This window comes from Polistes fuscatus, unplaced genomic scaffold, assembly GCF_010416935.1.
Source record: "Polistes fuscatus isolate 324 unplaced genomic scaffold, CU_Pfus_HIC Scaffold1, whole genome shotgun sequence".
NCBI lineage: Eukaryota > Metazoa > Arthropoda > Insecta > Hymenoptera > Vespidae > Polistes > Polistes fuscatus.
Genome location: NW_025112997.1, coordinates 15,039,019 through 15,065,265, shown reverse-complemented (window position 1 = coordinate 15,065,265; position 26,247 = coordinate 15,039,019). Strand labels below are relative to the sequence as shown.

The 26,247-nt window shown below is 28.0% G+C and overlaps 5 protein-coding genes across 9 annotated transcripts; 3 read left to right on the top strand and 2 right to left on the bottom strand.

The window, feature by feature from the left end:
* Positions 1 to 56: 56 nt before the first annotated feature.
* LOC122517019 (zinc finger matrin-type protein CG9776-like) lies at positions 57 to 7,564 on the bottom strand. 4 transcript variants are annotated; one of them, XM_043635332.1, is made up of 10 exons: positions 7,401 to 7,564; positions 7,133 to 7,151; positions 6,549 to 6,853; positions 6,153 to 6,284; positions 5,396 to 5,561; positions 4,954 to 5,132; positions 4,455 to 4,835; positions 3,985 to 4,090; positions 2,724 to 2,842; positions 57 to 2,654 (listed from the first exon to the last, which is right to left on the bottom strand). In XM_043635332.1, exons 3-10 carry the CDS (start codon positions 6,840 to 6,842, stop codon positions 387 to 389), a joined length of 3,645 nt encoding a protein of 1,214 aa, XP_043491267.1. In that variant the 5' UTR covers positions 6,843 to 6,853; positions 7,133 to 7,151; positions 7,401 to 7,564; the 3' UTR covers positions 57 to 386. The 4 variants fall into 4 exon arrangements, with proteins under 4 accessions (XP_043491267.1, XP_043491260.1, XP_043491244.1 ...); XM_043635325.1 differs by having other exon boundaries at positions 7,133 to 7,564; XM_043635309.1 differs by lacking the exon at positions 7,133 to 7,151 and having other exon boundaries at positions 6,549 to 6,873.
* Positions 7,565 to 8,253: 689 nt separating this feature from the next.
* LOC122517016 (muskelin) lies at positions 8,254 to 13,056 on the top strand. Its single transcript, XM_043635294.1, has 12 exons — positions 8,254 to 8,366; positions 8,599 to 8,668; positions 8,867 to 9,009; positions 9,238 to 9,442; positions 9,524 to 9,716; positions 9,996 to 10,231; positions 10,327 to 10,607; positions 10,687 to 10,861; positions 10,951 to 11,154; positions 11,251 to 11,442; positions 11,528 to 11,770; positions 11,894 to 13,056. The coding sequence occupies exons 1-12, from the start codon at positions 8,278 to 8,280 to the stop codon at positions 12,131 to 12,133; spliced, it is 2,271 nt and encodes a 756-aa protein (XP_043491229.1). The 5' UTR covers positions 8,254 to 8,277; the 3' UTR covers positions 12,134 to 13,056.
* Positions 13,057 to 14,585: 1,529 nt separating this feature from the next.
* LOC122517010 (proteasome subunit beta type-2-like) lies at positions 14,586 to 15,809 on the top strand. Its single transcript, XM_043635280.1, has 3 exons — positions 14,586 to 14,839; positions 14,958 to 15,314; positions 15,551 to 15,809. The coding sequence occupies exons 1-3, from the start codon at positions 14,749 to 14,751 to the stop codon at positions 15,724 to 15,726; spliced, it is 624 nt and encodes a 207-aa protein (XP_043491215.1). The 5' UTR covers positions 14,586 to 14,748; the 3' UTR covers positions 15,727 to 15,809.
* A 2,186-nt stretch (positions 15,810 to 17,995) lies between these two features.
* On the bottom strand, positions 17,996 to 19,885 carry LOC122516999 (minor histocompatibility antigen H13). Its single transcript, XM_043635270.1, has 6 exons — positions 19,617 to 19,885; positions 19,247 to 19,353; positions 19,049 to 19,165; positions 18,788 to 18,962; positions 18,194 to 18,687; positions 17,996 to 18,107 (listed from the first exon to the last, which is right to left on the bottom strand). The coding sequence occupies exons 1-6, from the start codon at positions 19,797 to 19,799 to the stop codon at positions 18,014 to 18,016; spliced, it is 1,170 nt and encodes a 389-aa protein (XP_043491205.1). The 5' UTR covers positions 19,800 to 19,885; the 3' UTR covers positions 17,996 to 18,013.
* A 387-nt stretch (positions 19,886 to 20,272) lies between these two features.
* LOC122516990 (exocyst complex component 2) lies at positions 20,273 to 25,645 on the top strand. 2 transcript variants are annotated; one of them, XM_043635263.1, is made up of 13 exons: positions 20,273 to 20,628; positions 20,725 to 20,869; positions 21,074 to 21,374; positions 21,479 to 21,674; positions 21,755 to 22,256; positions 22,804 to 23,096; positions 23,207 to 23,391; positions 23,481 to 23,595; positions 23,690 to 23,968; positions 24,059 to 24,385; positions 24,588 to 24,772; positions 24,865 to 25,009; positions 25,566 to 25,645. In XM_043635263.1, the coding sequence occupies exons 2-13, from the start codon at positions 20,761 to 20,763 to the stop codon at positions 25,569 to 25,571; spliced, it is 2,643 nt and encodes an 880-aa protein (XP_043491198.1). In that variant the 5' UTR covers positions 20,273 to 20,628; positions 20,725 to 20,760; the 3' UTR covers positions 25,572 to 25,645. The 2 variants fall into 2 exon arrangements, with proteins under 2 accessions (XP_043491198.1, XP_043491189.1); XM_043635254.1 differs by lacking the exon at positions 25,566 to 25,645 and having other exon boundaries at positions 24,865 to 25,075.
* Positions 25,646 to 26,247: the final 602 nt, after the last annotated feature.

Below are 26,247 nucleotides of genomic sequence, written 5' to 3'. Positions count from 1 at the left end.
CATATTGAATAATTATACTAGGATCATTTAGTAAGGTATAATTTACAACATACAACTTATCTTGGTGAAAACTCTATTTGTGTTTACAAGAAATGGCATTATAATAACAGTAAATGACATTGATTAAAATTCCTCCATGAAATAGTTGCGTGTCGAATGATCATAATAATAGTCATTCAAATTCTTATTATGTCATACATTTTCTTCCATAGTATTAATGAACAACATAATGAAACTCTTAAAGCAAAATAATAGCTGAATAGTTTCTAAGATTAAGACAATTAATTAAAATGATTTATCTATGAATGGCTTTTATTTAAATTTGCCTTATCATAAAAAATTTTTTTAAAATTTTAATGCCAAGATTAAATTATCTATGAATAATGTTATAGAATCGTGTCTCCTTCGTCGATACCTAACATCTTTAAATCATCAGGCCCAGGTTGCGTATCAGCTTCAGCTTCCGCTTGAGTTATTTCAGGAGGTGGTTGATCCATGTATTCTGGTCCATATCCAACACAGCCTAACATACTGTACATAGATGAATACATAACATTACTATCTTGCTGACTTTGCTGTTTACTCTCAGCTGTTTCTTCTTTAGGAAAAATAATATTCAAAGCTTCTTGTAAGTCGTCAGGTAAAGGAATGCTTGGATCTGGTCTTTTCTCGGTAGGCTCTGGTATATCCGATATATCATGAGTTACTGTTTCCACCGAGGGTAACGTAGGGGGTGGAGGATTTTGATGATTCGTAATAAAGGTTGGTGGACTTTGAATTTGTGGTGGAGGATTTGTAATAAATGGCGGATGTGGTTGCATAGGAGGTCGCAATACTTGATGAGGTGGGAAACGTGGTGCAGGTTGCATAAATGGCGGCGGAGTAGACATAAATGGAGGTGGCATAGGTCTAGCTGGAGTAAATGTTGGCCTATTTTGTATATGTGGTTGTTGAGGTTGTTGCTGTTGTTGCTGTGCCTGTACTTGTGGCTGTGATTGCGGCTGTGATGTTGGTTGTTGTGATGAAGATTGCTGTTGTTGTTGTTGTTGATTTGGAGGGAAAGATGGTGGTGGTCGATTTAAAGGAGGAGGAGGATGAGAAGGTACCGTCACTTTTGTTGTACTTTGAGTTTGTTTTTGTTGTTCTATTATTGGTTGCTCAATGACAGTTTCTTCAGACTGATCTTCAATCTCCATATCGACAACCTGTTGCGTCGGTTTTGATTCATTTAGAACAGGTGGTGGTGGAGCAACTAATATCTTCATTGGCGGAGTCTTATTTGCTTGATTAGCATTATTATTTAAATTAACTGGCGTTGCCAGTTTTGTTATATGTACTACTCCCGGTGGATTAATTATTTCATTGGGAACTTTAGGAGTATCTTCAAATTTGCTTTGTTGATAAGGCAATGGAGCAATATCTTTTTCAGGTAACTTTGGCTCTTCTGTTTTTTTCTTAAACAATGGTAATCTACCAATGAAAGGTAATTTTCCTTTTGCCACCTGTGCTGACTTTTTCGATTGAACACCACCCTTTTTTGATTTAGAAGCTGATTCATTTGTCTTTTTCTCAAATTTCGATTCATCATTCGAAGAATTATCATCTCTTCTATCTTTTTCATATTTTTCATAATTTCTCTTAGGACTATCACGCCAGCTTCTTTCTCGTCTCGGTGATTCATTTACATCTCGTTTTCGTCTTTCCTCGTAATAATCCCTTTCCCTGTCTCTTTCTCGATCCCTTTCCCTGTCCCTATCCCGATCTCTTCCTCGTCTTCTTTCGTACCTACTGTATCGATCATATTTGTCTTCTCGCCTATCGTATTTACGATCACGATCATCTTTATACCTGTCTCTCTCGCGTTCTCTTTCTTCTTCTTTTTCAGTGTTTTTGCTTTCCGATGGCTTCAAAGTCATATTTACTTGTTGTTTTGTCCAGAAACCCATGTGTGGTTTAGGCATCTCTTCTGGTTTAGGTAATTCGATTGGTTTACTCGGTAATGGCTGTACTTTGTCTTCCTCTTTTTTAATCCAAAATGGTTTTGGTGGTTCTTTTGGACCCCATGCTTCCAAATTGTCTGATTTTTTAGAGAAACCACTTTGTTCTTGCTCTTCTTCTTCTTCTTCTTCCGTTATCATTTTTTCTTGACTTTGCGTTCTATTACTTATCGATTTAATTTCTTCTTCCTGCTTTGCCTTCAATTTATCTCTTATTGAATTTAAAAGTTGTCGATCATCCGGTTCTACGGGTTGTTGTTCTGGAGTAGTCGCTTGATGAGCTGGTACATTTTTTGACCAATGACCTTTTAATTTGATTCTATGATAATCGATTTCTTCATTTAGAATTGCTTGAGTAGAAGCTTTCATTTTATTTCTCATAGCTACTCGTATACTTTTGGACATATCTTGATCGGAATCAGATTCAGAATTGTCTGATTCACTAGAAGTATCGCTAGCACTACTCCTGTTTCTACGTTTCTTTGACTTTTTTGACTTCTTCTTATTCTTCTTAGATTTTTTGGACTTTGGCGGTGGATCGTCATCCTTTTGTTTTTGTAATTCCATTTGTATTTGTTTGTGCTTTTCCTCAGAAAAAGCTTTCTCACGATCTGCCATCCAGTCAGTTTCCCAATGCGGATTTTGTTCAACAAAACGCTGAGAAAAAATATAAAATTAGAATTATGTTGCTTTATTAAAAACTAAAGTATATTTGAGTTTACTTACAGAAAAATTCTCAGAATGTCTCTTAGATTTCAGATGCAAACTCGCGCAATGAAGATCTCCAATCCAGGAATAACAGAGATTGCAGTACCATGCAGTTGCTGCACTGAAGAACTGTAGTCCTATAATCAAATAATATTTCAATTAGCATTACTTAAACTTTAAAATATGTAAACAATTGTAAGTTCATAAAGAATGACCTTATGTTCTGCCACGACACATTCATGTCACTGAAAACAAAAATAATATATTAAATATTGATCGACAAATACTTGGATACATTAAATATTCTTCATAAAGTCCCACGATGTTTGCTGGAATTGAAAGAGGAATGAAAAAAAATATCTTTATTGCTTTTTTCGTATCATCATACAAATAATACATACAATATTAATACATACAATTTACATAAGTATATAATTTTAAAAGAAGGAAAATATCTATATATACATATATATACCGTAATTGTTTAACTAATATTATTTTTTAACTGCATCGACATAATATTATTGGTTTTGTACATTTAATAAATATTTACGGTATATTTTACAAAGATTTTCATATAATACATCACGTTTACATATCATATATATTTTACTTGCTCATATTGTTGTGTGTAATTCTTTATTAATTATTACAATTAAATTTAAACATGATATCATATAAAATATATATCTTCACTAACACCATCACTGTGTATATACATTAATATTATTCGCAGATATCACATCTTGATACCAGACACAAGCCTATACATGGTGATTTTAAATATGTGCTTATATGAGAGAAAGAGAAATAGAAAAAGAGAAATAGAGAGAAAAGTAAACAACTTCAGTAAGACAAACCAAAATTTCAAAATTTTTTGAAGCTGCGCCTCTCAAAGTAGTCTAAAATCCAGTGCATCTGTATAGAGCATATAACATTGCTAATAAATTTATTATTAATAATCTATGAATTAGGTTATTTAGAATTAGGTTAGGAAATTAGGTTAATATTAAAATATTAAAATGAGTTACATATATATATAAATACTCAAATAAAATAATTGAATTATATTTCTTTAAAATTTTAGTTTCTTCTAAAAATAGTTTGAACAAAATGAACATTTTATTTAGTTAAATTTATTGTATTTAATATATGAAGAAAATTTATAAGCAATGTATATATGCATAGATTTCTTCAATACATACCGGATAACACAATGTCTGTGCACAAGCTACGGAATTGTATTCTATTAGTAATTACCCACTGAAATTAACCATACCTTTGATTGGTGTTCTTTTCGTTGGTAGTCCAGGATAATAGGGCACTTCTTTTTCTGTTCCCTCTCCATTCTGCTCATGCCATGGCATATCAACTATCTTGCGTTCCTGTAGCATGAAACATTATTTCAATAATAATTCTTAATATTCATTGTAAAAAGTTTGGTACTTTTTGGTAGGAATTGATTTGATGCATCAATCAGACTATGTACCAAGTACCTGCATATATAGCTCATTAGTGTAATAAAGCATCCACTTATAAATATTTTTTGACTTATAAAGATATACTCCTAACCGAATCCTTTTGTTCTCTTGTAACTCAAATCAATAATTGCATATATTCTGGTTCCTGTTTTAGTAACTGATAAATATTATTTGTCAAAGTGAATTTTTACATAGAAATTTTCTAAGTCTACTTGTAAACGATAAATTATATAACAATGAAAGATTAAAATATAATATTATCACTTACTAAGCAAACTTCTTTGTGCTCATTGCTATGTAGATGATTCAAATATTCCTTAGCCGTTTTAGGAAATATATCGCAAACTTTGCACCAATGCATTTCTGGATCGTAATGCACGAAATTGTACATAGGTTTAGAATCTTCGGGAGATCGTCTTTCTCTACCATCTCTATCAGCTTTGCATTCTTTATCGGAATCCGTAGCTGATGATCTGTCGGGTGAATCAGATTTTCCTGTAGGGAAGTCTTCTTTTGGACTTTTTGAACGTTTATTCAATTCCAATTTAAACTTGCTTTTTAAATCATCTACCGTGACTTTATCGCCAATAATTCCAGTGAGCATATCAATTACATTATGTATTGACTTCATTTTGTTTTGTATTTCAATCTAAAAATAAAAAAGAAATCATATAGAATAAATATGAATATCATACTTTAAAAATTATTTTACCTAATTAGAAACAATCGTACAGTATCATTCAGAATATATATATTTAGTAATTTACCTGAAGTTTTTGATTTTCTTTAATTATGCGATTATTTTCTCTTCCACCTTCTTTACCAATTTCATCACATTGTTGTCGTAAAATTTCCAGTTCACGTTGTAACGTTGCAGATTTCTTGACATATTCTTCACGCTGCTTTCCTAACGTTGCTTTTTGTTGTTTCACTTCAGCTGCGATGGCTGTCATACGATTAATTTTAAAGTACAAATATATTATAAAATACAATAAAAATGTTAATTTTCTTTCAATTAAACTAGTTAATTAATAAATACATTAATAAAGATATTTCGAATTACTTAAAATAATTTATCGTAACATGGTAACAAATATAAAAATAAAGTCATGTTAAAATTAAATCCCGTCCTTTTAACTAAAGATATAAATAAATATTTAAAAGTACTTGTATTTTTTTTAATTAGTACATTATTATCTAAAATAATACCTTCTTTTTTAGCATCTTCAGGTCTTGACAAAGATGTTAATAAACCAGAAGATCCACTATCCACAGCTCGTGATGATTCTTGTTGTGTAGTAAGTGTAGGGGGTGGTGGCGGTTGTTGGCTGTTATATGGTACCTGATTTCCTTGCCAATTTGGTGGAGGATAATCCTAACAGAATGAATATGTTCATTCAATTTTAAATACATGAATGGTGCTTCTTTTAACCCTTACCTTTACTTGTCCACATTCAAATCAGAACTTTGGATAATACATGGAAGATTCTTGAAGATGAATCATCTGGTCAATTATAGTAGTTTCCTTTTTGTTAACCAATAAAATAAATAACGCGAATGTTATACTTACTGACGGAGCTGCTGGGTTTGTAGTATAAAAGAAGAAAAATAGTGTATCTGTTTCTGTTTCTTTTTTTTTTTTTTTTTTTTAAATGACACACTAACTTTCCAAATCGCACAAATAATGTAATTATCGCGTATGTGTATATATATATATATATATATATAAAGTAGTACCATTGATTGCACACGGGCTTCGGAAAACCCATATACTTAAACATCTTGATATAGAATTTATTTATATCAGATTATTAAAATAAAATATTATACTATTTTACTAAAAAATTTAAACATAAAGAAATCACACAATCATTCAACATTGCCAATCATAAATCATACATCTAATTTTTAAAGTGCAATCATTCGTATACTAAATTAAAATAATATTCTTTGTTAATAAACTTACACTGCGATAACTTGTTGGTTGTTGATAGCTGTAATCATATCCTTGTCCATAGTTATAGTTATAGTTGTTGTATCCTTGATTATATGCAGGTAAAGGTGGTGGTGGTTGACTCGTATTCGGTGGTGGAGGAGCCTACAATGATAGTAGATCAATAATTTTGTTTTATTTAATTACTTAATATGTTTTAAAAACTATTTATTAATATTAATCCCTTGCACTATGATTTAACGCATAGAGTTACAAGCCATATTCAGTACTATATTTTGTACTTCTTATATTTGGCACGTAAGACGTGTTATGAGTCACATGTTGTTATAGTGGAAAAGATTAGCTATGAGATTATATCATAAAAAACTTAATTTAAGTTTAACAAATATTATGAAAAATGTATTTTACCTGATATTGATTATGAACAGCGGAAACATAACTACTAGAACCAGCAGAATTAGGAGCGCTTTGAGACTGCGAGGATGCAGTTTGTTTCCAGTCTTGTTGAGATCGATTACTTTCTTTTCTTCTTCTATCTCGAGAACTTGAACGCGATCTTCTATCTCTCGATCTAGATCGTCTGTATCTAGATCGTCTGGGAGATGGAGATCTATCGTATTTCCTAGATCTTCTTCTATGCGATGAATCGTCTGAATCAGCACTAGGACTCCTAGGACCTTTGCGCCTAGATTCTTGCTCCATCTTCTATTTGTCTTTGTTAATGAAGAAGTTTCTTTAAAACATTTGACAAAAATAAGTCTCCATAATTTTAATTACGAAAGGAAAAAGAAAAAACCATATAATAAATAATAATTAAAGAAATATTCTCATACGATATAAATTTATAACCAAAGGTTATAATTAGAAAATATTAAATATACTTAGTTAAAGTATAGATAGATTAAAATAATCAATTTCATTTAATAACACGATCACTAAAATCTCTCTTTTTTTTTTTTTGCTACATATTAGGTCACATTTAACTAGCTTACCATGAGGTAATCCGTATTCCTGATTTATTAGATATAATGCAACCAATAAGGTATATTATAAATAACTATAAATATAACCAAAGGATTCGTTGAAGTATTACGAACAATATTTCTAAATATCTCATTAAATTAAAGAATCTGTTGTAAATCATTTACAGAAATTGGAATATTTTTTAGATACTGCAATGCAGCCATTATCATTTCAACGTTTTAATACAAGCCGTATGTTATCATATTTGCATTGGATCGTTAATGAAAATCAATTTACCTGTAATATATAAAATCACTATTTATCTTCAAGTTTATATTTTGTAATCATTTGCTATCACGATAATAAAATGTCAAAAACTCTTGGTCAGAAAACACATCACGACTTTCCAAGTGAATAGATGAAGCTAAAGTGTAATGGCGACTTTTGCGTATTGCCAACTGTTAAATACTAAATTATCGTTATCAATTTCAAACTTCAATTTGTAGTTCTTTTTTTTTTAAGTATATTTTTATTCGATTCAAACTATTAAATATACAAGTTAAAGATACAACTAAATATTATTAATAATAATAATATTTTTAATTTGATTACAATTTGGAACTATTCGATGAACATAAAATTCACTATAATCCATTGTCATTGTGATTGCTCTCACTTTGTACCACTGTAATCAAATTAAATATTTTAATGGTATTAATATTTACTATTCAATATTCCATTTAAATGGTTACTATATATATATATATATATATATATATATATATTTCTACTTCAGAAAATGCATTCTCATCTATTACTATTATTTAATTTACAATAATATTTTTTTATTATTAAAAAAGAATTATTATAAAAATCAGTAAACCTTTTAAAGAATATATCTTTTTATATATATTGTTATTACATATAAAGATAAAAGAATAAATATTGCAATTTTTTACATTCTTTTATTTATTATTATTTAGTATCATATTTGCAGTAATTTTCTCTTTTTATTTTTTTTCTTCACTCTCGCTCCTTCTACGTTTTCTAGTTGTTTTTTTAAGAGTAGATTAGCCGATGCGTGATATAATTTTTGTATTAGTATCACAAAATGTACCTCCCTGTTTGATCTTGGAAGGAATTTTGGAAACACCCTGTATATCAATGAAGTAACATGGCGACTGACGAAAATAGTAATTTAGAGGAAGTTTTGGAATATAAGATTTTTAAGTACTCCAGTTATACAGCTTCTTACGTACCTGAGTACGTAAACACATATTTTATTTTTAACTATTTAAATACATTTATTTATTTACTTAATTCGTTTGCGATTAATTAACGAGAATGATATGGCGACCGTTTAACCTAACAAATTTATCCGTTTCATTTCAAAGTATATTTTGTAAAATAATGATGCGTCGATTGAAATTATTCAAATAAATTGTAACGAGCTCGTATTTAATATCCTTTTCTTTCTTGTTGTTTTTCTTTTAAGGAATATTCTTGTTGATAAACCGTCAGATCAAACTTCACGTTGGTCTTCTGACAATGACCATCCTAACCAGGTAAACATTCGTACATTTTGTTTGGAAAATGATCTACTTTTTTTTTTAAACTATTAATCTTCGTGTACAATTATATCAAACGTAAAAAAGTAGATGTCACGAAACAATTAATAATAATAAGTCATATATGTTTCATTATTTATTATAAATACAATAAATGATAATAATTGCTATCATCTTATTATTGTAATATTTTAGTTTCTTACACTGAAATTACAACGTCCCGCCATTGTTAAGAAAATTACTTTTGGCAAATATGAAAAAACTCATGTATGCAATATAAAAAAATTTAAAGTGCATGGAGGGTTGGAGCCCGACTATATGATGGAACTTTTAGTAAGGTAAAATATTATTTTATGTAGAATAATTAACCGTTTGAATCCTGGGGTCTTTCGAAAAATCGTGTTAACAAATGTCAAGTTGATCGACAACATATTTTGTTTTTCAATAACATGACACTTTTCGATTAAAAAATATAACAGCACGTTTATGCTGCAAGGAATTCAAACAGTTAAGGAAGTTATAGAAATAATTTATTTTTCTTTTCTTTTTTTTAACTTGTTTTTCAGTGGATTAAACAATGACAGCACAGCCCAAACATTGGAATTAAAACACATATTAGGTCACGAAGGAAATTTGTTTCCCTGTAGATACATTAAAATTATTCCTGTACATTCTTGGGGACCCAATTTTAATTTTTCCATTTGGTTTGTACGCTTGCATGGTATCACTGACCCTAAAATTGTACAAACTGCTATTAGTTGGGTTGATATTGTAAGTATTTGAATAAACATTAATTATTTTTTAATATTAATCCAAGATCAACTAAATTTTATTTGTTTATATATATTACAGTATCGTCAAAGAGAAGTAATAAGGTTATGCATGAAACATTTTCGAAGATTCGAACAACCAGAAATTGTTCACACTTTGCAAAGAATCACAGGCGTTACTTTGGAAGATCCTCGGTTATCTATGCTGTATGATTTGTTAGTTACCAAAGGTGATCATCTTCAGGCGGAAGGTTTTATAAGCAACGCAGTCATGTGTAAGCTAGTTTTTAATACGTTTTTTTACACACTACACAATAAACATAACTTATTTCTTTTTTTTATAAAAATACTTTTCTAAATATTCTGTAAAAAGAAAATCTTACAATTACTAATAAAATTTTAGTTATTCTTTTATTTACGATAAAAGAGTTGTTCTATACATTTATTGATATTTTGATAATTTATGTTTTATTACTTTTCCTTTTGTGAAAAAACTTCAGATTATTGTTAATTTTTTATCTTTACGCAAATAAATGTCATAAATTATTCTATAGCTGGACTACTGAATGACTATATCAATGCTCAGACCTATAGAGCGGTTTGGAAAAAATTATCTACAAGTGAGCCTAGACCTGGGATGAGAGGAGGACATCAAATGATCCTGGATCCAACTGCTGAAATGTTGTATCTATTTGGTGGATGGGATGGAAATCAAGATCTTTCAGACTTATGGGTTTATGACATAACTGCTAATCAATGGATCCTCCTATGCAAAGATACTGAATCAGTAGTAAGTCCTCAAATTCAAGGTGATATACTTAATAAGAAAGATTTTTAATCATTTCTTTTTTGTCCAAACCCAAATTATTACAATGTATTATATAGGGTGGACCTAGTGCTCGATCATGTCATAAAATGATTCTTGATCCAGAAAGACGACAAATCTTTTTACTCGGACGATATTTGGATACACAGTATAGAACACCAGAAAACTTAAAAAGTGATTTTTATGTTTATGATATTGAATCAAATAAGTGGACTCAAATATCAGAAGATACTGGTGTTGATGGTGGACCTCAACTAATATTTGATCATCAAATGTCAATAGATACTGAAAAACGAATAATTTACGTATTTGGCGGTAGAATTCTTGTTTCATCTAACACGTAAGTTATTATATACCTTCTAATAATTATTTAAAAATTGTATTTATGTATAATAGGTTAATATTTAATTACTATTTAGTTCTGAAAATCATGCAATGTTAGCTAACTCAACGGAACAAATATTTTCTGGTTTATATTCTTATCATGTGCCGACTGGTACTTGGAATCGACTCGCTTGTGATATTGCAAGACAGGGTCCTTCAGAAATACCAACTATTAGGTCACGAGCTGGTCATTCTATGTTGTTTCATTCAGTAAGAATTCTTGATATTGTAAATTATTATATAAATAGTGTAAAAAATATATTATAAAATTGACATTCAATTATTTCATTTTTTTTCAGGGTGAACGAAAGTTGTATATATTTGCAGGTAAACGAAGTAAAGAATATTTAAGAGACTTTTTTACTTACGACGTAGATACAAATAAAATAAATTATATAAATTACAATGACGTTGGAGGGAGAGATACTGATCGTCTTCCAGCAGCTGGCTTTACTCAAAGATCAACAATTGATCGTGATCTTAATGAAATATATGTTTTGTCGGTTTGTACTTGAAAATTCCTATTTTCTTCTATATATATTTATATATATATATATATGTTTCAATGGTACATTATATATTAAAAAGATTCTATATAGGGTTTAAGTAAAGACAAAGATGAGAGAGATGATAATGTACAGAATTCTTTTTGGGTATATACTATTAAAAATAACACATGGTGCTGTATTTATCGTAATGACAATTTTGGTGAAAAATATTGGACTAAAATGCAAGATTTTGAACCATGTCCAAGATTTGCACACCAGTTAGTCTACGATGAAATCAAAAAGGTATATATTAAATTTGTTTTCAATTTATACGAAATGTTACGTATATTTGTACAAAAATATATATATTTATCTTTATATTCGATAGGTTCATTATTTATTTGGAGGAAACCCAGGACGATCTTGCCTTCCTAATTTACGACTAGATGATTTTTGGCAATTACAATTATGTAGACCGTCTCACGAGCAAGTATTACAAAAATGTAAATTAATCATTAGAAAACATAAATTCGAAGAACTTGCTTTAAATAATAGTGTTGAAGCATTGGAATATTTACAAACTAAAGTGTCCGAAATTATTGATCATAATGATAAAGAGCAAGAAAAAGAGGTATTAGAAAATTTCTTATTTATACATATTTACTATTTATATTTAATTTATATAAGTGTATATATAAAGTTTCTTTTAGTATTGTATTATATATGTATTCATAGATTTATTTAAATTTAACAGTTCCAGTTGTTGACGTCCGTACTATTTCGCGAGCAAGCAAGGTCACTAGATGAAATTGCAGATTCTAATCCAACTTCTTCTGCTGTTTCAAGTAACTTTATCGATATAAATACAGATCAATATGTTAAAATAGGCAAAGTTCATGCTTTGAGAATAGAGCTATATGATAAACTTGCAGAATTTTTTCCCGATTCACTTGCACAACCGCGCGTTAACCTAATCGATCTTGTGTCATTATGATGCAATAAATATTAAAAGAAGGAAACATCAAGTACGTTGACGTTAATTATATATCCAGTATGAATTGTTAAATGATATAAAGCAAAATCAGTTATTTTTTTTCTCTCCTTTTCTACAAGATTATTTGTTGTAATATTTACCATTACTTCACATATGAAATCGCAATTTGTACTGCACTTTTTTTACAAATTTAGGTAGAGATATAGGTCAGAATTAATTAGAAAAGTGATATTCGCATTAATTTCTTCTCGAATTAAACTTTTACTATTAAAATTTTTGAAAATATTCTAAGGCAAATATAAGGAACAGCATTAACCCATTTGCATTCATAAGCGTTTTCTGAACAGTAGATAAAATAATTTGGAATTATTAATGCTTCATTGGCAAATTTTACCCTCTTTAAACCTTTGTGAATGAAGCAGTAAAATATAGTCAGCTTATTTTTGTCGTGAACTACGAATTGTAATGATATACCAATTAATCACTCATTAGATATTTATTCAATAGATACAAATGTTACTATTATTCTTATTTTATGTAGTTAAGTAATATACAAATTTTATGTTCATAGAGTATACTTATTTATTAATTATTATTTTGTTATTAGATATTGATTTAACTTTAACTTCATAGCTATTGATTGGTACTTCTAATTTAAATTAAAAATTAAAAAACAATCTAATTATATTATTTAAGATTAAATTTGTGGTGATATAATAGACAGACTGACTATCGATCGATTTATGAAATAAATATATCGTCTCTGATTTATGAAATAAATAAAGCTATGACGCACATGGGTTAATATTGTAGTTTGCTGTTGTAAATTGTTGCTTACATATATAGCAGAAAGAGTAATCAAATATTGATGATGTATTTTTTACATATTGACATATTTGTCTTAGAAGTAAGGAAACACAAAATTCGAAAAAATATTAATATATATATATATATGTTAAAAAGAACAAAAATTAAGCTATAATAATAAGTTTTTGCTTTGCATAATTATAGATATTATTCTTCGTAATATTCTCAATAGCATTGTATAAAAATATTTATTTTCAATCTTTCGTGACTTCTTTTTATTACCATCGTTTATTTATTTGATTTTCAAGTTAAATTTACTACAAATACTGCTTCATAACAGCAGTACAAAATATATATATACTATACTGTATATATATATATATATTTAAAAAGAGTTTCATGTATATTAATACTCGATAGTACACTATAGCTTATACACCGAAAAATATTGTATAATCCTTATTATCTTTATTGAAATGAAATATCTTTATACATTGTACTATTAGAATATTATAAAGAAAATAGTAAAGACGACTTTTAAGTTACCTAATTTATATAGAATTTCATGTTTATATTATTTATGTATATATATATATATTTTATCTCATGTAAAGAGTGCTACACACTAAACTGCTTTGATGTTAATTATTTTGTACAATATACGCTCTCTGATATCTTATAGTAACATAATATGTAATATCCTGTATATAAATAGTATACTTTATTAATATTTATTTGCAAAGATAAACGTAAGAAGTGATTAAACCATAAAACAAAAAAAGAAAGAAAGAAAAAACATGCTACAATATTGTAATTATTTGCTATACTAATGTATTACTTCCAACATATAAAGTATATTCACATATATATGTTGTGTATATATATATACACATATATATGTTGTGTACTTTCATAAACATATGATTATAATTACATTCAGTTTTTGTATATATATATTTCTGTTTACTCTATAAGGTGTCAAACATTTGTAATATGATTAGAAATAATGAATGATGAAAAAGACATTAAGGAAAAGAAATAGAGCAGTTACAGAATTAGTTAAGACTATTCATACGCTGTTGGTTTATGTTTGTCTATTATATACATGTATATATATAATATATATATATTTATAATTATATTATATACATATATATATATATATTAATTAATTTATAATATAAGCAATTAATATGATTGTTAATATTTTTTCTCGCTCGCACGCACTCGTGTATGTACAAAGAAACTTTCTAAGAACAAGTGTGAAGTTTAAAGACCTATTCTATTTTATTTATTTGTTTAAAGTGAAAAATAATAAAAATTATGCATTTTTCTATAATTTATATTAACTTATTTTATTCGGTTTATTTTTCATCAATTATGATATATAATTTTATCAATTATTTATTTAAAATAATAATTCAAAATTTAAACCCATGTGTACAAAAGTAGATCCGCAACGATCGCAGTGCTATCTAGTAAGACATATAAATTGATTAAAGTTTATTATATCACTGAGTAGATTTGAGTAGATAAAAAGGGAATTTATAAAAAAAAATATAAAAAAGTAAAAAAAATTAAAAAAATTAAAAAATCAAATAATTGTACTCTTTCTTACCGACGTCTACAAATTGATAATTAGCTTGTTTTTCGATCGATAATATCAGATGTCACTGTAAGTAGTAAAACAGTCGCTGTTCTATCTCGCAACATATTATTCGATGAGTTAACCTTCGAATAGAGTGACAGGCGTTTTTAAGAACTTGTATATTCTATCGAGTCAAGTGATTTAAACAATAATTTTTAAAATGGAATGTTTAATTGGAATTCAATTTAGGGATTTTGTGCTTGTAGCCGCCGATATGACAAATGCTCAATCTATTATGGTTATGAAAAGCGGTAAAATACATTTAATTAAAATACATTAGATGGTTCAAGAGGATTACCAAGAGTATTTTTGATTAAACCTAAATTTGTTATTTAAATATGTATTAAATTAAGTTTAACGTTATTTTAGATGAGGTGAAAATTCATAAAATGTCCGACAAACTTGTTATGGCTGTCTCCGGCGAATCTGGAGATACAACTCAGTTTTCAGAATACATTGGAAAAAATATACAACTTTATAAAATGAGAAATGGTTACGAACTATCACCGCAAGCGGCAACCGCTTTTACTAGAAGAAATTTGGCGGATTATCTTAGGAGTCAAACACCATACACTGTTAATTTATTAATGGCTGGATACGACGACGAAATCGGCCCACAATTATATTTTATAGATTACTTAGCTTCTTGCGTTAAAGTACCGTATGCAGCGCATGGTTATGGTGGTTTCTTTTCTCTTTCTATATTGGATAGATATCATAGTTTTGGTAAGTAATTATTATGTATTGTATAATATTAACATATATAACCCCTTACACTATGATTAAAGCGCTGAGCTGTGTGCTATAATTCTGTGCTCTATTTCATGCTTCTCATGTTTAGCTCATAAAACTTATTACGAGTCACACGCGTTGTTATAGTGCGAGGGAGTAATTAATTTTATCAAATTTTATATTTAAAGTAAAATATAATTCTTTTTCTTCATTATTTTCAATTATTACAGACATGACGGAAGAAGAAGGATACGAATTGATGAAGAAATGCGTTAGGGAAATTCATAAGAGACTTATCGTGAATTTACCTAATTTCCAAGTCAAAAAAGTATCCAAAGATGGAATAAAGGATATGAAACCTATTACAGCACAAAATTTAGCTGTCGAAGATGCCGTTAAAGTGTGATCAATTAACATTTCGTATTTTCATAATATTGTCATTCTGATTATAAAAATAAGGATAGTTAAATATAAATCAATTATCTATTACAGAGTAATTATTATTTCACCATATTTTTACTACATGCTAAACAAAATAATTACCACCTACTATTGTCAAATTAATAAAATTAAATATAAGATTAATATACATATATTTTAAATAATAATGCATGGATTAGATTAGTTTAATATAAAAGAGTATTGCATTTACATGTTTATATTGATAGCATTATAGAAAAAAATTACATATATAAATGAGCCGTTTATTTTGAAAGTGGCATAAATTACTTTTTCAAAACAAACGAGTTAATGGCAACACTAATTGCAATTGAACGGTATCTTTTCAAACCCTTAAATATATCGACTTAAAAACAAAGTGACTTATGCCACTTTCAAAATAAACGGCTCAAATATATATTAGGTTTAGAAATTAATTCGGTGCCTTATCTTATAATTATCTTCAATAACTAGTCCGACCATTTCACTTATACTTTGAGGATTATTTGGATATACCTTGACACCTGAATTACCCGTAAACATTTCTAATTGTAAGTTTCTTTTTGGATCACATTTTGTCCACTGACTATCTGTTTCGTAATTAGTCGCTAGATTCGCTATCATATATTATCTGAGTTTTATTTCTCCGTGTAATTGCGTTACTACGTCACTGCCTATCTCGCTATCACTACTAACAATAAATTCTGTAGATTCGATCTCGGAAATCTCGTCAGCATATATTTATTCATTTTCCATTATAACGGTAAATTATTTTAAAGTTTGTTAAATAGTATATAAAAACCACCTAATATATTTACTTCAATAGTAACTTTACTTAATTGTTGTTTATGTCACTCTTTGCCTGCTTCTGAACTTTAACCATTTGACTGCTAAACGACGGGATCGCGCTTCTTCTGTTCTATGTTGAAAAGTGTCAGTGCTCTACATAAGCTGCGAAGCCGACAATTATGCTCAAAAGAATGTCAGAACAACAATAAATTGAAAGAATTAAGACTTATCGTAGATAAATACAAAACAGCACAATCGCGCTCCTTGGGATTTTTGGACGCGAAATCAGACAAGCATTATCGCGTCGCTTGGCAATTTTCGATTAGGAAAGAACACCCGTAGCACTCAAACGGTTAAGACTAATATTTACTTTTTGATCTCATATTCTTTTATACTCCTACTTATCTATGAACGGTGGTGTATGATGTAAGTTTTACTTCCTGCGTACGGCAGGCCTTTTTACAAAAATTTCCGCAAAGACGAGCCCAACACCTAAGAGGGAGAAAACGCGATAAAGGTCGCCACGCCGTGAGCCTCGTGTTTCCCGAGATTTTTAACATTCAATTATAAATAGCAGGACGTGAATTCACGTCAGCGCCAACCAGGAATAGAATTTGAAATGACGTGAATTCGCATCCCAGTCGCGAATGTGTTAATCAAGGCATCAAATTAATTTCTACACATAATATATGTATAACATATTTTAATTTCAATTTGGTAAAATAAAAATATAAAAGTTTATATGAACGTAAGTTATTTATTAAAAAAAAAAATATCAATAAATATTTCCAAGATATAAATTCTTCTTAAAAATATTTTAATATTCTTTGTCCAGATTAATTTGTGCATTTTCTATGCTTATAATTATTAACAAAATATTGTATAAGAATAATTATGAAAGATTGGTAACAAATAAATTCGCAAAAATAATTTGTTTTTTGTATAACTTACAAATAGATTGTCTAACGTTTTAAATGTCGTGGCACTTATGATTTTAACAAAAATAGAAAACGGGAGGAGAAGGTAATCGAAAACAATAATTAATGTCATCGTATGATGTGGTGAACTTATATAATTTTTTTTCTTTTGTTTTTTTACTATGTACTATAAAATTGATTTTACACGGTCGGGAATTATTACTAAATTTTTGTTAAAATCAATACAAGAAATACAATTTTAAAGAATCGTTATACGTCACAATTATAATTTACAAATATAACTACACATAGGAATAGTTGCATAATAAATGCAAACTCTTGCTATGTACCGAATGATTAATGAAATGATTTTTGTGCCATCACAGCATCCAAAACTTGCATATATTGTAAAAATAAATTAAATCAATATGCAAGGTAGATTATAGAATTATAGAAAAGACATGTCTTTTTTCCTATTTATAATGAATTTGTGAAATAACCAATAGTAACATAACAGGAATGCCATATTACTTATGATGGTCAGAAAATTTATTTATCCTTTGCTGTTTCTACTTGAGTTTGTGTTGTCTGTTCTGATTGTTGTACTGTATTATTCTTTGGCTGAGCAGGATGATCTTCATATCTGAAATTTATATTGTATATATTACTTTCAAATATTTATATGAATTTTAATTTATGTAATACACGAAACAAAGGAATAATGCTTACGAAAATAAAGCTTTGAGGTCTCCTTTGACTAATGCTAGTAATAATGGTGTTCCTAGGCAAGCAGGTGCCAGATATAACAGAGCAGGTTGTGCGTGTTTAAACAAATGCATTATTGATATTGTTATGAGTAATCCCATGAAGTAAGCAAAAAACGTTGCATAAAAATATACATTTGTTTTTCTGCTCAAACTGTTATCAAACCTCAATAAAAGAGCTATAAAAATTCCGGGTATAACGATATCGCCTAAACCTAACATTGCAAAGTTTTCTGCATTAAGACCTTTCTCTAAAAGATCTTGTGGAAAAACGAGTTTCATTGGCACCTCAAATGATTTCGCTACTGTTACCATTACATCTGTACCAAATACCCAAAAAGCATCATAGAAAAGAAGACCACCAAGTAAAATGCATCCAGTGACAACATTGTTAAGATGTAATATTTCAACGCCGTTAATTGCAAACGCAATTCCAAATAAGTTATTGGCAATCCAATGCTACAAGAGATAACAAAAATTATATATAATTAAAAATATAAGAAAGAGATTCTTACATAAATAATATTTATAAAAAAGTATATATTTTTTTATAAATTACCTTTTTCCAAAGGTACCAAGCACCAACCATTGAACAACAAATTAAACAAACAATATCGTGAAGGTTAAATTTATAATTGATAATATGCTCGGTATTATCGTTTTCTCCTTTAGTGAATTGAATATGATACGGAGTTTTTGGAATCACAGCCGGAACCAATGAAGAAATCAAAGAACTACAATTTAACAAAATTATATTAAAAAGAGATATTATATTATTAAAATATAAATATATTATAATTTAAAAAAATCTTTCATTTACCTTGTAAGATGGCATAAAGATAAGATTCCAAGAAAGAAGAAATAAGTAGCTAGAATCACATTCACGTACTCCTTTGTAAATATCTGTATGGAAACAAGCAAAATGATATTGTTTTTAAAATGAATGATATTTTATAAGGATAACAAAACAAAATAGCATATTTGTCATAAAATAATAATAACAAACTTTCTTTTACCTTATATAATATATAAGCTAAATAACGTAAAGCTGGAAATTACAGGAAACATTGCTGCTTCCTTAAGAGACATTGTATCCGGTTGTTCACCATTGGCTTTATAATGTTGCTATAAACAATATTTCATAAATTTTATAATAAAAAGATGTTACGTTTAAAGTGGATATTACGAATTTGTATGTATATACATGTGTGTATGTGGTCGCGCGTATACAAGATTAGTATATAAATTTCATGCATTACATATTGACAACTATATATATTTAAAAAAAAAATATATATATATATATATCTAAATAATATTGTTAAATTTTTCAAATATTATTAAACGTTAAAACAACTTTATAACATATGTCAACATATATAACTAACCTGCTGCTCCTTATGGTGCCTAACAGCTCGGAAGCTACCAAAAAAAATAGGTAATATTGCCATTATTACAAGGCTCCCATAAGCTATGGCTATTCCTTCGGGAGTTGAAGGGGAAGTTCCATTATTTTTTTCGGTAACATTTTCACACGCTTGTGTAATAATTGGATTTATTACATTTGCCATCTTTACTTTTCAACGCGATTCAATTGACACGACTGCACTGTCGTACACGTTTGGAACAAACGTTATCTTACAGATGGCGGATAATGACAAGTCTACCAATATAACAATTACTAAAACAATATTTTCAAAATTTTATTAAAATGTATTATTTTATCAGATATTTTATGTTATATTATATTATATTATATTATTACAGTTAAATGTGTAAATAAATTAATATTTAATTCAATCCTATGTTTAAAGAAAATATTTGAATATTGGTTATGTTATTTTTATATATGTGTTTAATTTTCTATCCATTTTATTATTGAAATATTTCTTATATAATGATTCATGGAAAATATATTTAGTTCGAGTGATTTTTATTTCGTTGGTAATGATAAATATTATATAAAAAAGGAAATTTATTTTTATTATTTTTATAAATTTTTTCCCTATCAACATTTGATATATAGATAAAAGCGCGCTAAATGTGTTTGAAATTTTAGTGGTAGAGCTTGTATTTTGGAAAAGATTATTAAGCTGTGTTTATTGAATAATTTTTGTTATATTTATTTACAAATAAAGGATTTTTTAATTCAATGTTTTGACAATGTTATTTGTACGATATAAGTTAATAGTTCCTATTTTAGTATTGTATGCATATATTTTTAAACAGTAGGCAGTCTATAAGTTGACAGGGTGTTGTGTAGGTTTGTGATGTTTCAATCAAATAATAAGTTATGGTGATGTGTTATATTACCATGCTTATTTTATAAGTATGATCTTTTAAAGAAGAAAAAAAAGTGTTGGGAAAATATGTAAATATTAATTATTTACAATCTATACGGTATGTTAAATAAATGTATAAATCCAAATCTTTAAATGTATGATATATGCAAAAAGTAAGGTTACTTTAATAAGTAACTAATATTTTCTTCCATAGGTATTTATAAATAATATAATAATTTAATACAAAAATATGGGCCCACCACCGGTAGTCACGGGAATATCTCCGAAAGAAGGTCCACCTGGAACTCGTGTAATAGTACGCGGAGAATTCTTGGGTACTAAGGCTCCAGATTTAATAGGTTTGTTTCTTTCATTTAGGGTTAATTTTACTGCTAGCTAACAGACAATGTGATTAAATTTTTTATTACTTTTGGTTTTTTAAATTACCAGTGACTGTAGTCTTTTATAAATATTGAGCATCTTTTTTGTCGAAGCTTGTCAATGACATAGCCTTATCGAAAAGAAGTTAATTATATTATGTTATTTTTAATTCATATATATAGGGTTGACAATTTGCGGCTGTGATTGTTTATTATCTGCTGAATGGAAATCATCGAACAAAATTATTGCTAGATCAGGTCCGTGTAAAGGCCGTGGTGATATTATAGTAACGACTCGTAGTGGTGGCCAAGGAACATCAACTGTACAATTTCGTGGCTATCATGAAACCATAGGACCTATGAAAGAATCTGCAGTATGGGTAGACGAAGCACCAATGCAGAGCTTTGCTTGGGGTAGAAGAGCATTATCACCAACTAATTATCAACAAGAGGATCCTCTGGGTTTAAGCGTAGAAGGAAATGAGTATGAATTTTAGTCATTTTCCTATAGTAATATTTTAGGTTGTATATATAATATATATATATATAATTAAATTTTTAAATATAATTAATTATATTTATTTATAGTAAGAAGTTTCCTGATGATGAATTGATGGAATTATTTGGAGATGCCACTGACGATCTCACCAGTGAAAAATTTCATCCAGGTTGGTTTTTATTGAAACATCATCATGCTATGACATTGGAAGACTTGAAATTAGGCTTAACTTTCCTTAAGAGAAAAGTAAATTCACAAAAAGAAGGACAATTGTCTTTTTTGAAGGTACATAGTTACGAAATTTTATATGAATATATATACTTTTAAACTATTTGTGATTATTGTTACTAAATTTCTAATTGCAGGCCAATGTAGGATCGGTAATGGAACAACTTGATACAGTAATGCTTCTTAAAGAGCAGTTTGAATTAGATATGAAAAATTATGGAACTGATCCCATTGAACAACTTGAAAAAGCTATTAAACAATCAATGTCGGAAGCCAATAAATTATTTGACGAAGTTTTAGCGAGAAGAGATAGAGCAGATGCTACCAGAAATGTTTTGACCGTTATGCAGCGCTATAAATTTCTATTTTGCATGCCAATTAATATGGAAAGAAATATAGAACGTGGAAATTATGATCTGGCAATTAACGATTACGCAAGAGTTAAAAATTTATTTAGGAATACTGAAGTGGAAGTATTTAAAATAGTATTAGCAGAAATAGAAAACAGAATAACAACTCTTAAAGCATTATTAAGAAAGAAACTTGAAGAAATGCCATTTAGTTTAGAAGAACATAAAAAAATAATTAGAAATCTTGTTAATCTCGAAACGGAGGCTGATGTAGGCTGGGATGCCATAAGTAGGTATATAGAAAATAATTCTATTATTAAAGGGTTACATTATCTTGGTGCTCGGAAAAATAGATATAAAAATAAACATTTTTTTTGACATAGTTATTAAGTATATAAAATAATTTTTATTTTACACACATACATAATAATTTTATGAATAATTGGAAATAATAAAAAAATTAAAAAATAACGGAGATATGAGCCATTAAGTAGGACTCATCCTTGCTGATGATGGACTTATTTTCTCTGTTAGGCATTGTCTAAAAATAAAAAAATTTTTTTTTTATTTAAAAAGGTAATAACTAAGAAGTGACATAGAGAAAAAATTTTTTTAAATATTTTTGTAGAAATGACAGCTGTTTAAAAAAAAACTGTAATTTTTTAAACTCAAAATTTCGATAAAATTTAGAGTTTATTATTTTATATACTTAATAGCTGCATAAAAACAATGTTTATTTTTATACCTATATTTCCTAGCATCAAGGTGGTGTAATTCCTTAACTCATTAACCGTTAATATATTTGTCTAAAAAAGATTTATCATTTTATATTTTAGTTTCTCATGCTAATTGTTTGAATAAAAGTATAAACGCTTGCGTACAAGAGCATTTAGAAATGAAAAATACAATTTTGGAGGATTCTGGTAAAACTTCTAAACATGTACCGATTACAGGAAAATTTTTAAACAATAGAAATGATAAAAATAATACGTCGGTACAAGTATCATGCATTCAAGCTATTTATGATATATTAATTCAACAGTTGCCTAATCTATGGAGATTAGGACAAAGCTATTTTAGCGGGCAGTTGCATGTTGCGGTAGATGTTGAGAAACAAATTCCTTTTAAGGTAAAAATGAAATGAACAAAATATTAAATTTTTCTTTGAAATGTTAAAAAGAGAAATATAATTTTATCTCTGAAATGTTCTTTTTTTAATCTGCAAATTATTTTTAATAGAACTTGGTTTTATCAAGCATGCAACATACCGTAGAAGTTATTAAAAATATATGTCATAAAGACATAGAAGCGTCATCGCTTTTACATATTTTACATTGCATCAGACAGATGTATGCATCTTTAATTCATTTAGATTTACCGAGCGATGCCCTTGATATTTTTGGAAAATTTATCTTCGATTTAAGGTAAAAATTTTTTTTGTAATAATGCTTACATTTCTATCATTTAAATTGTTATATTTAATTAGTATTTTAACTTTTACCGTTTATTTTAGATTACAATGTTTCATAGCCTTATTCAAAAAAACGGCGGAAAATATAGCAGCTTTACATAAAAAAGAAACTTGGCAAATGGAATATTTAAATGAGAATTGCGGAGTTACAAAACTGGTACTTTTTTATGCTATAGTTTTAATACGATCAATTTATTATTTATATCAAAGATTTAATTATATTTCTTTTATTTTTTCTTTTGTCTAAATAGCCATATCTATTTGAAGAAATGGTATTTGAGTTAACAAAATGTGCACGAGCTACAGTAGTCGCTTGCGGTCCTAGAGAAAATGCATTATTTGCTAATGCATCATGTCAAATGATCTTTTATAATGCCGTTCAAGCTTTATTTACTTCATTTGCACGATGTTTAGAAAAATTAGTTTTTGATGATTGCCAAGATGTTTATAATGATGAAGATCCATCGGTTTCTCAACTAGTCGGGTCGCCTTCTGGTTATAAAAATAAAAACAATAAACATCAAGAGGCTGTAAGTGTATTATTATTTATCAATATAAATGTATAGTCAATTTATTTATGCATTATTTAAATCTTTGATATATTTCACATTATTCAATAGATATGGGAACAGTGTCTTTTAATAACATTGAGTAATATACGTTACACTTTGAACATTGTTCTGCCGAAAATAAAAGATACGTTAAAAGCTCAAGGTTATCCAGATTTATCTAATGCCATCGGTTGGAATTCTAATTGGGCACAATTGGACATTCTTGATAATGTTGTTTTGGAGGCCTATTTAGACAGACGGTGCGATCCACTTGTTGGGACGATCGAACCTAGTATGTATTTAGGCGGTTTAGAATGGGATTTTGATATACAGCCAACTCATGTTAAACCATACGTTCAGGAGATTTTAGCTAATTTAATAGCAGTTCATGCAGAGGTAAATATGGAGAAAAAATGAAAAAAATGATTTCATTTATCGTTAACACATTAAATGCCATGTTACTAGTGACCAACATTTTTGTGTTTTTGTGACTGATGAATTATCGTGGCCTAAATGGAAAGCTCAACAAAAAATGCTCGGTACTTAATGTGTTAAATATCTTTTAATGTGAAATAAATATGATATTATATTCTTAAAGGTTCATCGAGTTGCCCCAGTTCTTTTAAAAAGAGTTCTCTCTCATATTGTTGAAACAATAGCGGAAGAACTTGCACGGCTTATGTCATATGTAATAGAGTTTAGTTCTGCTGGTATTATACAAGCTAGAACTGATATTACGCTTTTAAAAAATGCTTTATTACATTACAGTACTGATAGAGCTAGGTAAGAGATTTATATAATTATATAAAATTTAAAAGTATTAAATATAAATATATAAAAATTATATATAAAATATTATTTTTTTCATAAAATAGAAGTTTTTTTGAAGAAGCTCTTGATGCTATACCACAACCAAGAAATAATGCAGATACTATACGTATTGATGCTTTACTATTAAAAGTTACAACATCCATGCGATTGCAATTATCCTGTCTTGTAAATGATACAACTGATGATACTGTAAGCACAATTGATAATAATCGTGTAACTACTGTATAACTAGAATTATACAAATTTTGATCAAAATATAATCATTAATTTATTAAATTTATTAAATTTATTAAGTATTTTACTGAATCATGAGTTTATGTTTCTTATACAGTTTTGATTATAATGACATATATACAAACATTTAATAATTTCTATTTACATGTATATATATATTTGTAATAATTATTAAAATATTTATATTCATATAAATTTATTGAATTTGTATGCATTGTAATATACATATATGTTTCCACGGGATTTATAGAAATCTTTTATGTTCATGCGAATAAAAATCTTATATTAGTTGAAATAGTTACAGCTAGATAACACTACAAATCATATAGATGGCATTGTAAATCTTATCAGTTATTAAAATTTGATAAATATTTGTGAGACATTATTAAATGATATTGGATCATGTAAATTGAATGAATTAATTATTGTTAAAAATTATCATTAATATAATTCTTTATAAAATGACAATATTAATATTAAAATCTAATGATAATATAATTATATGTTGTAGATTTGATAAAACATATAAATATAAAAATGTACCATAATAAACGTAAATTTCATCTTATGTTTGGAATTTCTGCAAGCGTAGCAGTATATTGTGTTAATCTTATGCCACATACAATATTCCTTAATAAATTGGAGGAAACTGTTGCCTTTTATCGGTACGTACACAAGATGTTTATTTTGAGGTTATAACCTATAAAAATAGCGATTTAATTAATTGGTCTATAAAAATATATGTAACATTAATTTATAGTCATGGCATAAGGGTACGTATAAATAATCAAATGAAAGAACTATGTAAAGAGGTAATGAATGACTTACAATTACCGGAAAGTACGCAATCACTTATAAAACCATTTCACGTATTTGGTTTCCAACCCTTTCATGCTGGAACATTAAATAAAACTTTTGGAGGAATAATTGGTATTCCCATTAATTTCTTATATAAAGAGCCCGCTGATGCAGCAATTGAAAAATTAATTATAAATAATAAAGAACTTAATAAAATGAGAAAGGAAGCTGACAATTTATATGATAGTCTTATAATTTCAAAAGACGCGAAAAAATATGTGATAGCGCGTGAAATATCAAAGATAATAAATAACGGGGTATATGTATCGGGAGGTAGTTTATCTTGTATCATCTTTATAATGATATCAATTTATAGTAATTTAGTTCATAAATTT

Excerpts from the sequence above, each read along its gene's own strand:
- LOC122517019 (XM_043635325.1), bottom strand. The coding sequence starts at position 6,842 with ATGGAGCAAGAATCTAGGCGCAAAGGTCCTAGGAGTCCTAGTGCTGAT. Across the intron at positions 5,133-5,395 it reads TGAAGATGCTAAAAAAGAAG|CCATCGCAGCTGAAGTGAAA; the intron begins GTATTATTTTAG and ends ATCGTATGACAG. Across the intron at positions 4,836-4,953 it reads AAGAAAATCAAAAACTTCAG|ATTGAAATACAAAACAAAAT; the intron begins GTAAATTACTAA and ends TTTTATTTTTAG.
- LOC122517016 (XM_043635294.1), top strand. The coding sequence starts at position 8,278 with ATGGCGACTGACGAAAATAGTAATTTAGAGGAAGTTTTGGAATATAAG. Across the intron at positions 10,232-10,326 it reads GCAAAGATACTGAATCAGTA|GGTGGACCTAGTGCTCGATC; the intron begins GTAAGTCCTCAA and ends TGTATTATATAG. Across the intron at positions 11,443-11,527 it reads TCTACGATGAAATCAAAAAG|GTTCATTATTTATTTGGAGG; the intron begins GTATATATTAAA and ends TATATTCGATAG.
- LOC122517010 (XM_043635280.1), top strand. The coding sequence starts at position 14,749 with ATGGAATGTTTAATTGGAATTCAATTTAGGGATTTTGTGCTTGTAGCC. Across the intron at positions 14,840-14,957 it reads TATTATGGTTATGAAAAGCG|ATGAGGTGAAAATTCATAAA; the intron begins GTAAAATACATT and ends ACGTTATTTTAG. Across the intron at positions 15,315-15,550 it reads GGATAGATATCATAGTTTTG|ACATGACGGAAGAAGAAGGA; the intron begins GTAAGTAATTAT and ends CAATTATTACAG.
- LOC122516999 (XM_043635270.1), bottom strand. The coding sequence starts at position 19,799 with ATGGCAAATGTAATAAATCCAATTATTACACAAGCGTGTGAAAATGTT. Across the intron at positions 19,166-19,246 it reads TTTAGCTTATATATTATATA|TAAAAACAATATCATTTTGC; the intron begins AGGTAAAAGAAA and ends TATCATTCATTT. Across the intron at positions 18,108-18,193 it reads GACCTCAAAGCTTTATTTTC|ATATGAAGATCATCCTGCTC; the intron begins GTAAGCATTATT and ends TATAAATTTCAG.
- LOC122516990 (XM_043635254.1), top strand. The coding sequence starts at position 20,761 with ATGGGCCCACCACCGGTAGTCACGGGAATATCTCCGAAAGAAGGTCCA. Across the intron at positions 23,392-23,480 it reads AAATTTATCTTCGATTTAAG|ATTACAATGTTTCATAGCCT; the intron begins GTAAAAATTTTT and ends CGTTTATTTTAG. Across the intron at positions 24,773-24,864 it reads TACAGTACTGATAGAGCTAG|AAGTTTTTTTGAAGAAGCTC; the intron begins GTAAGAGATTTA and ends TTCATAAAATAG.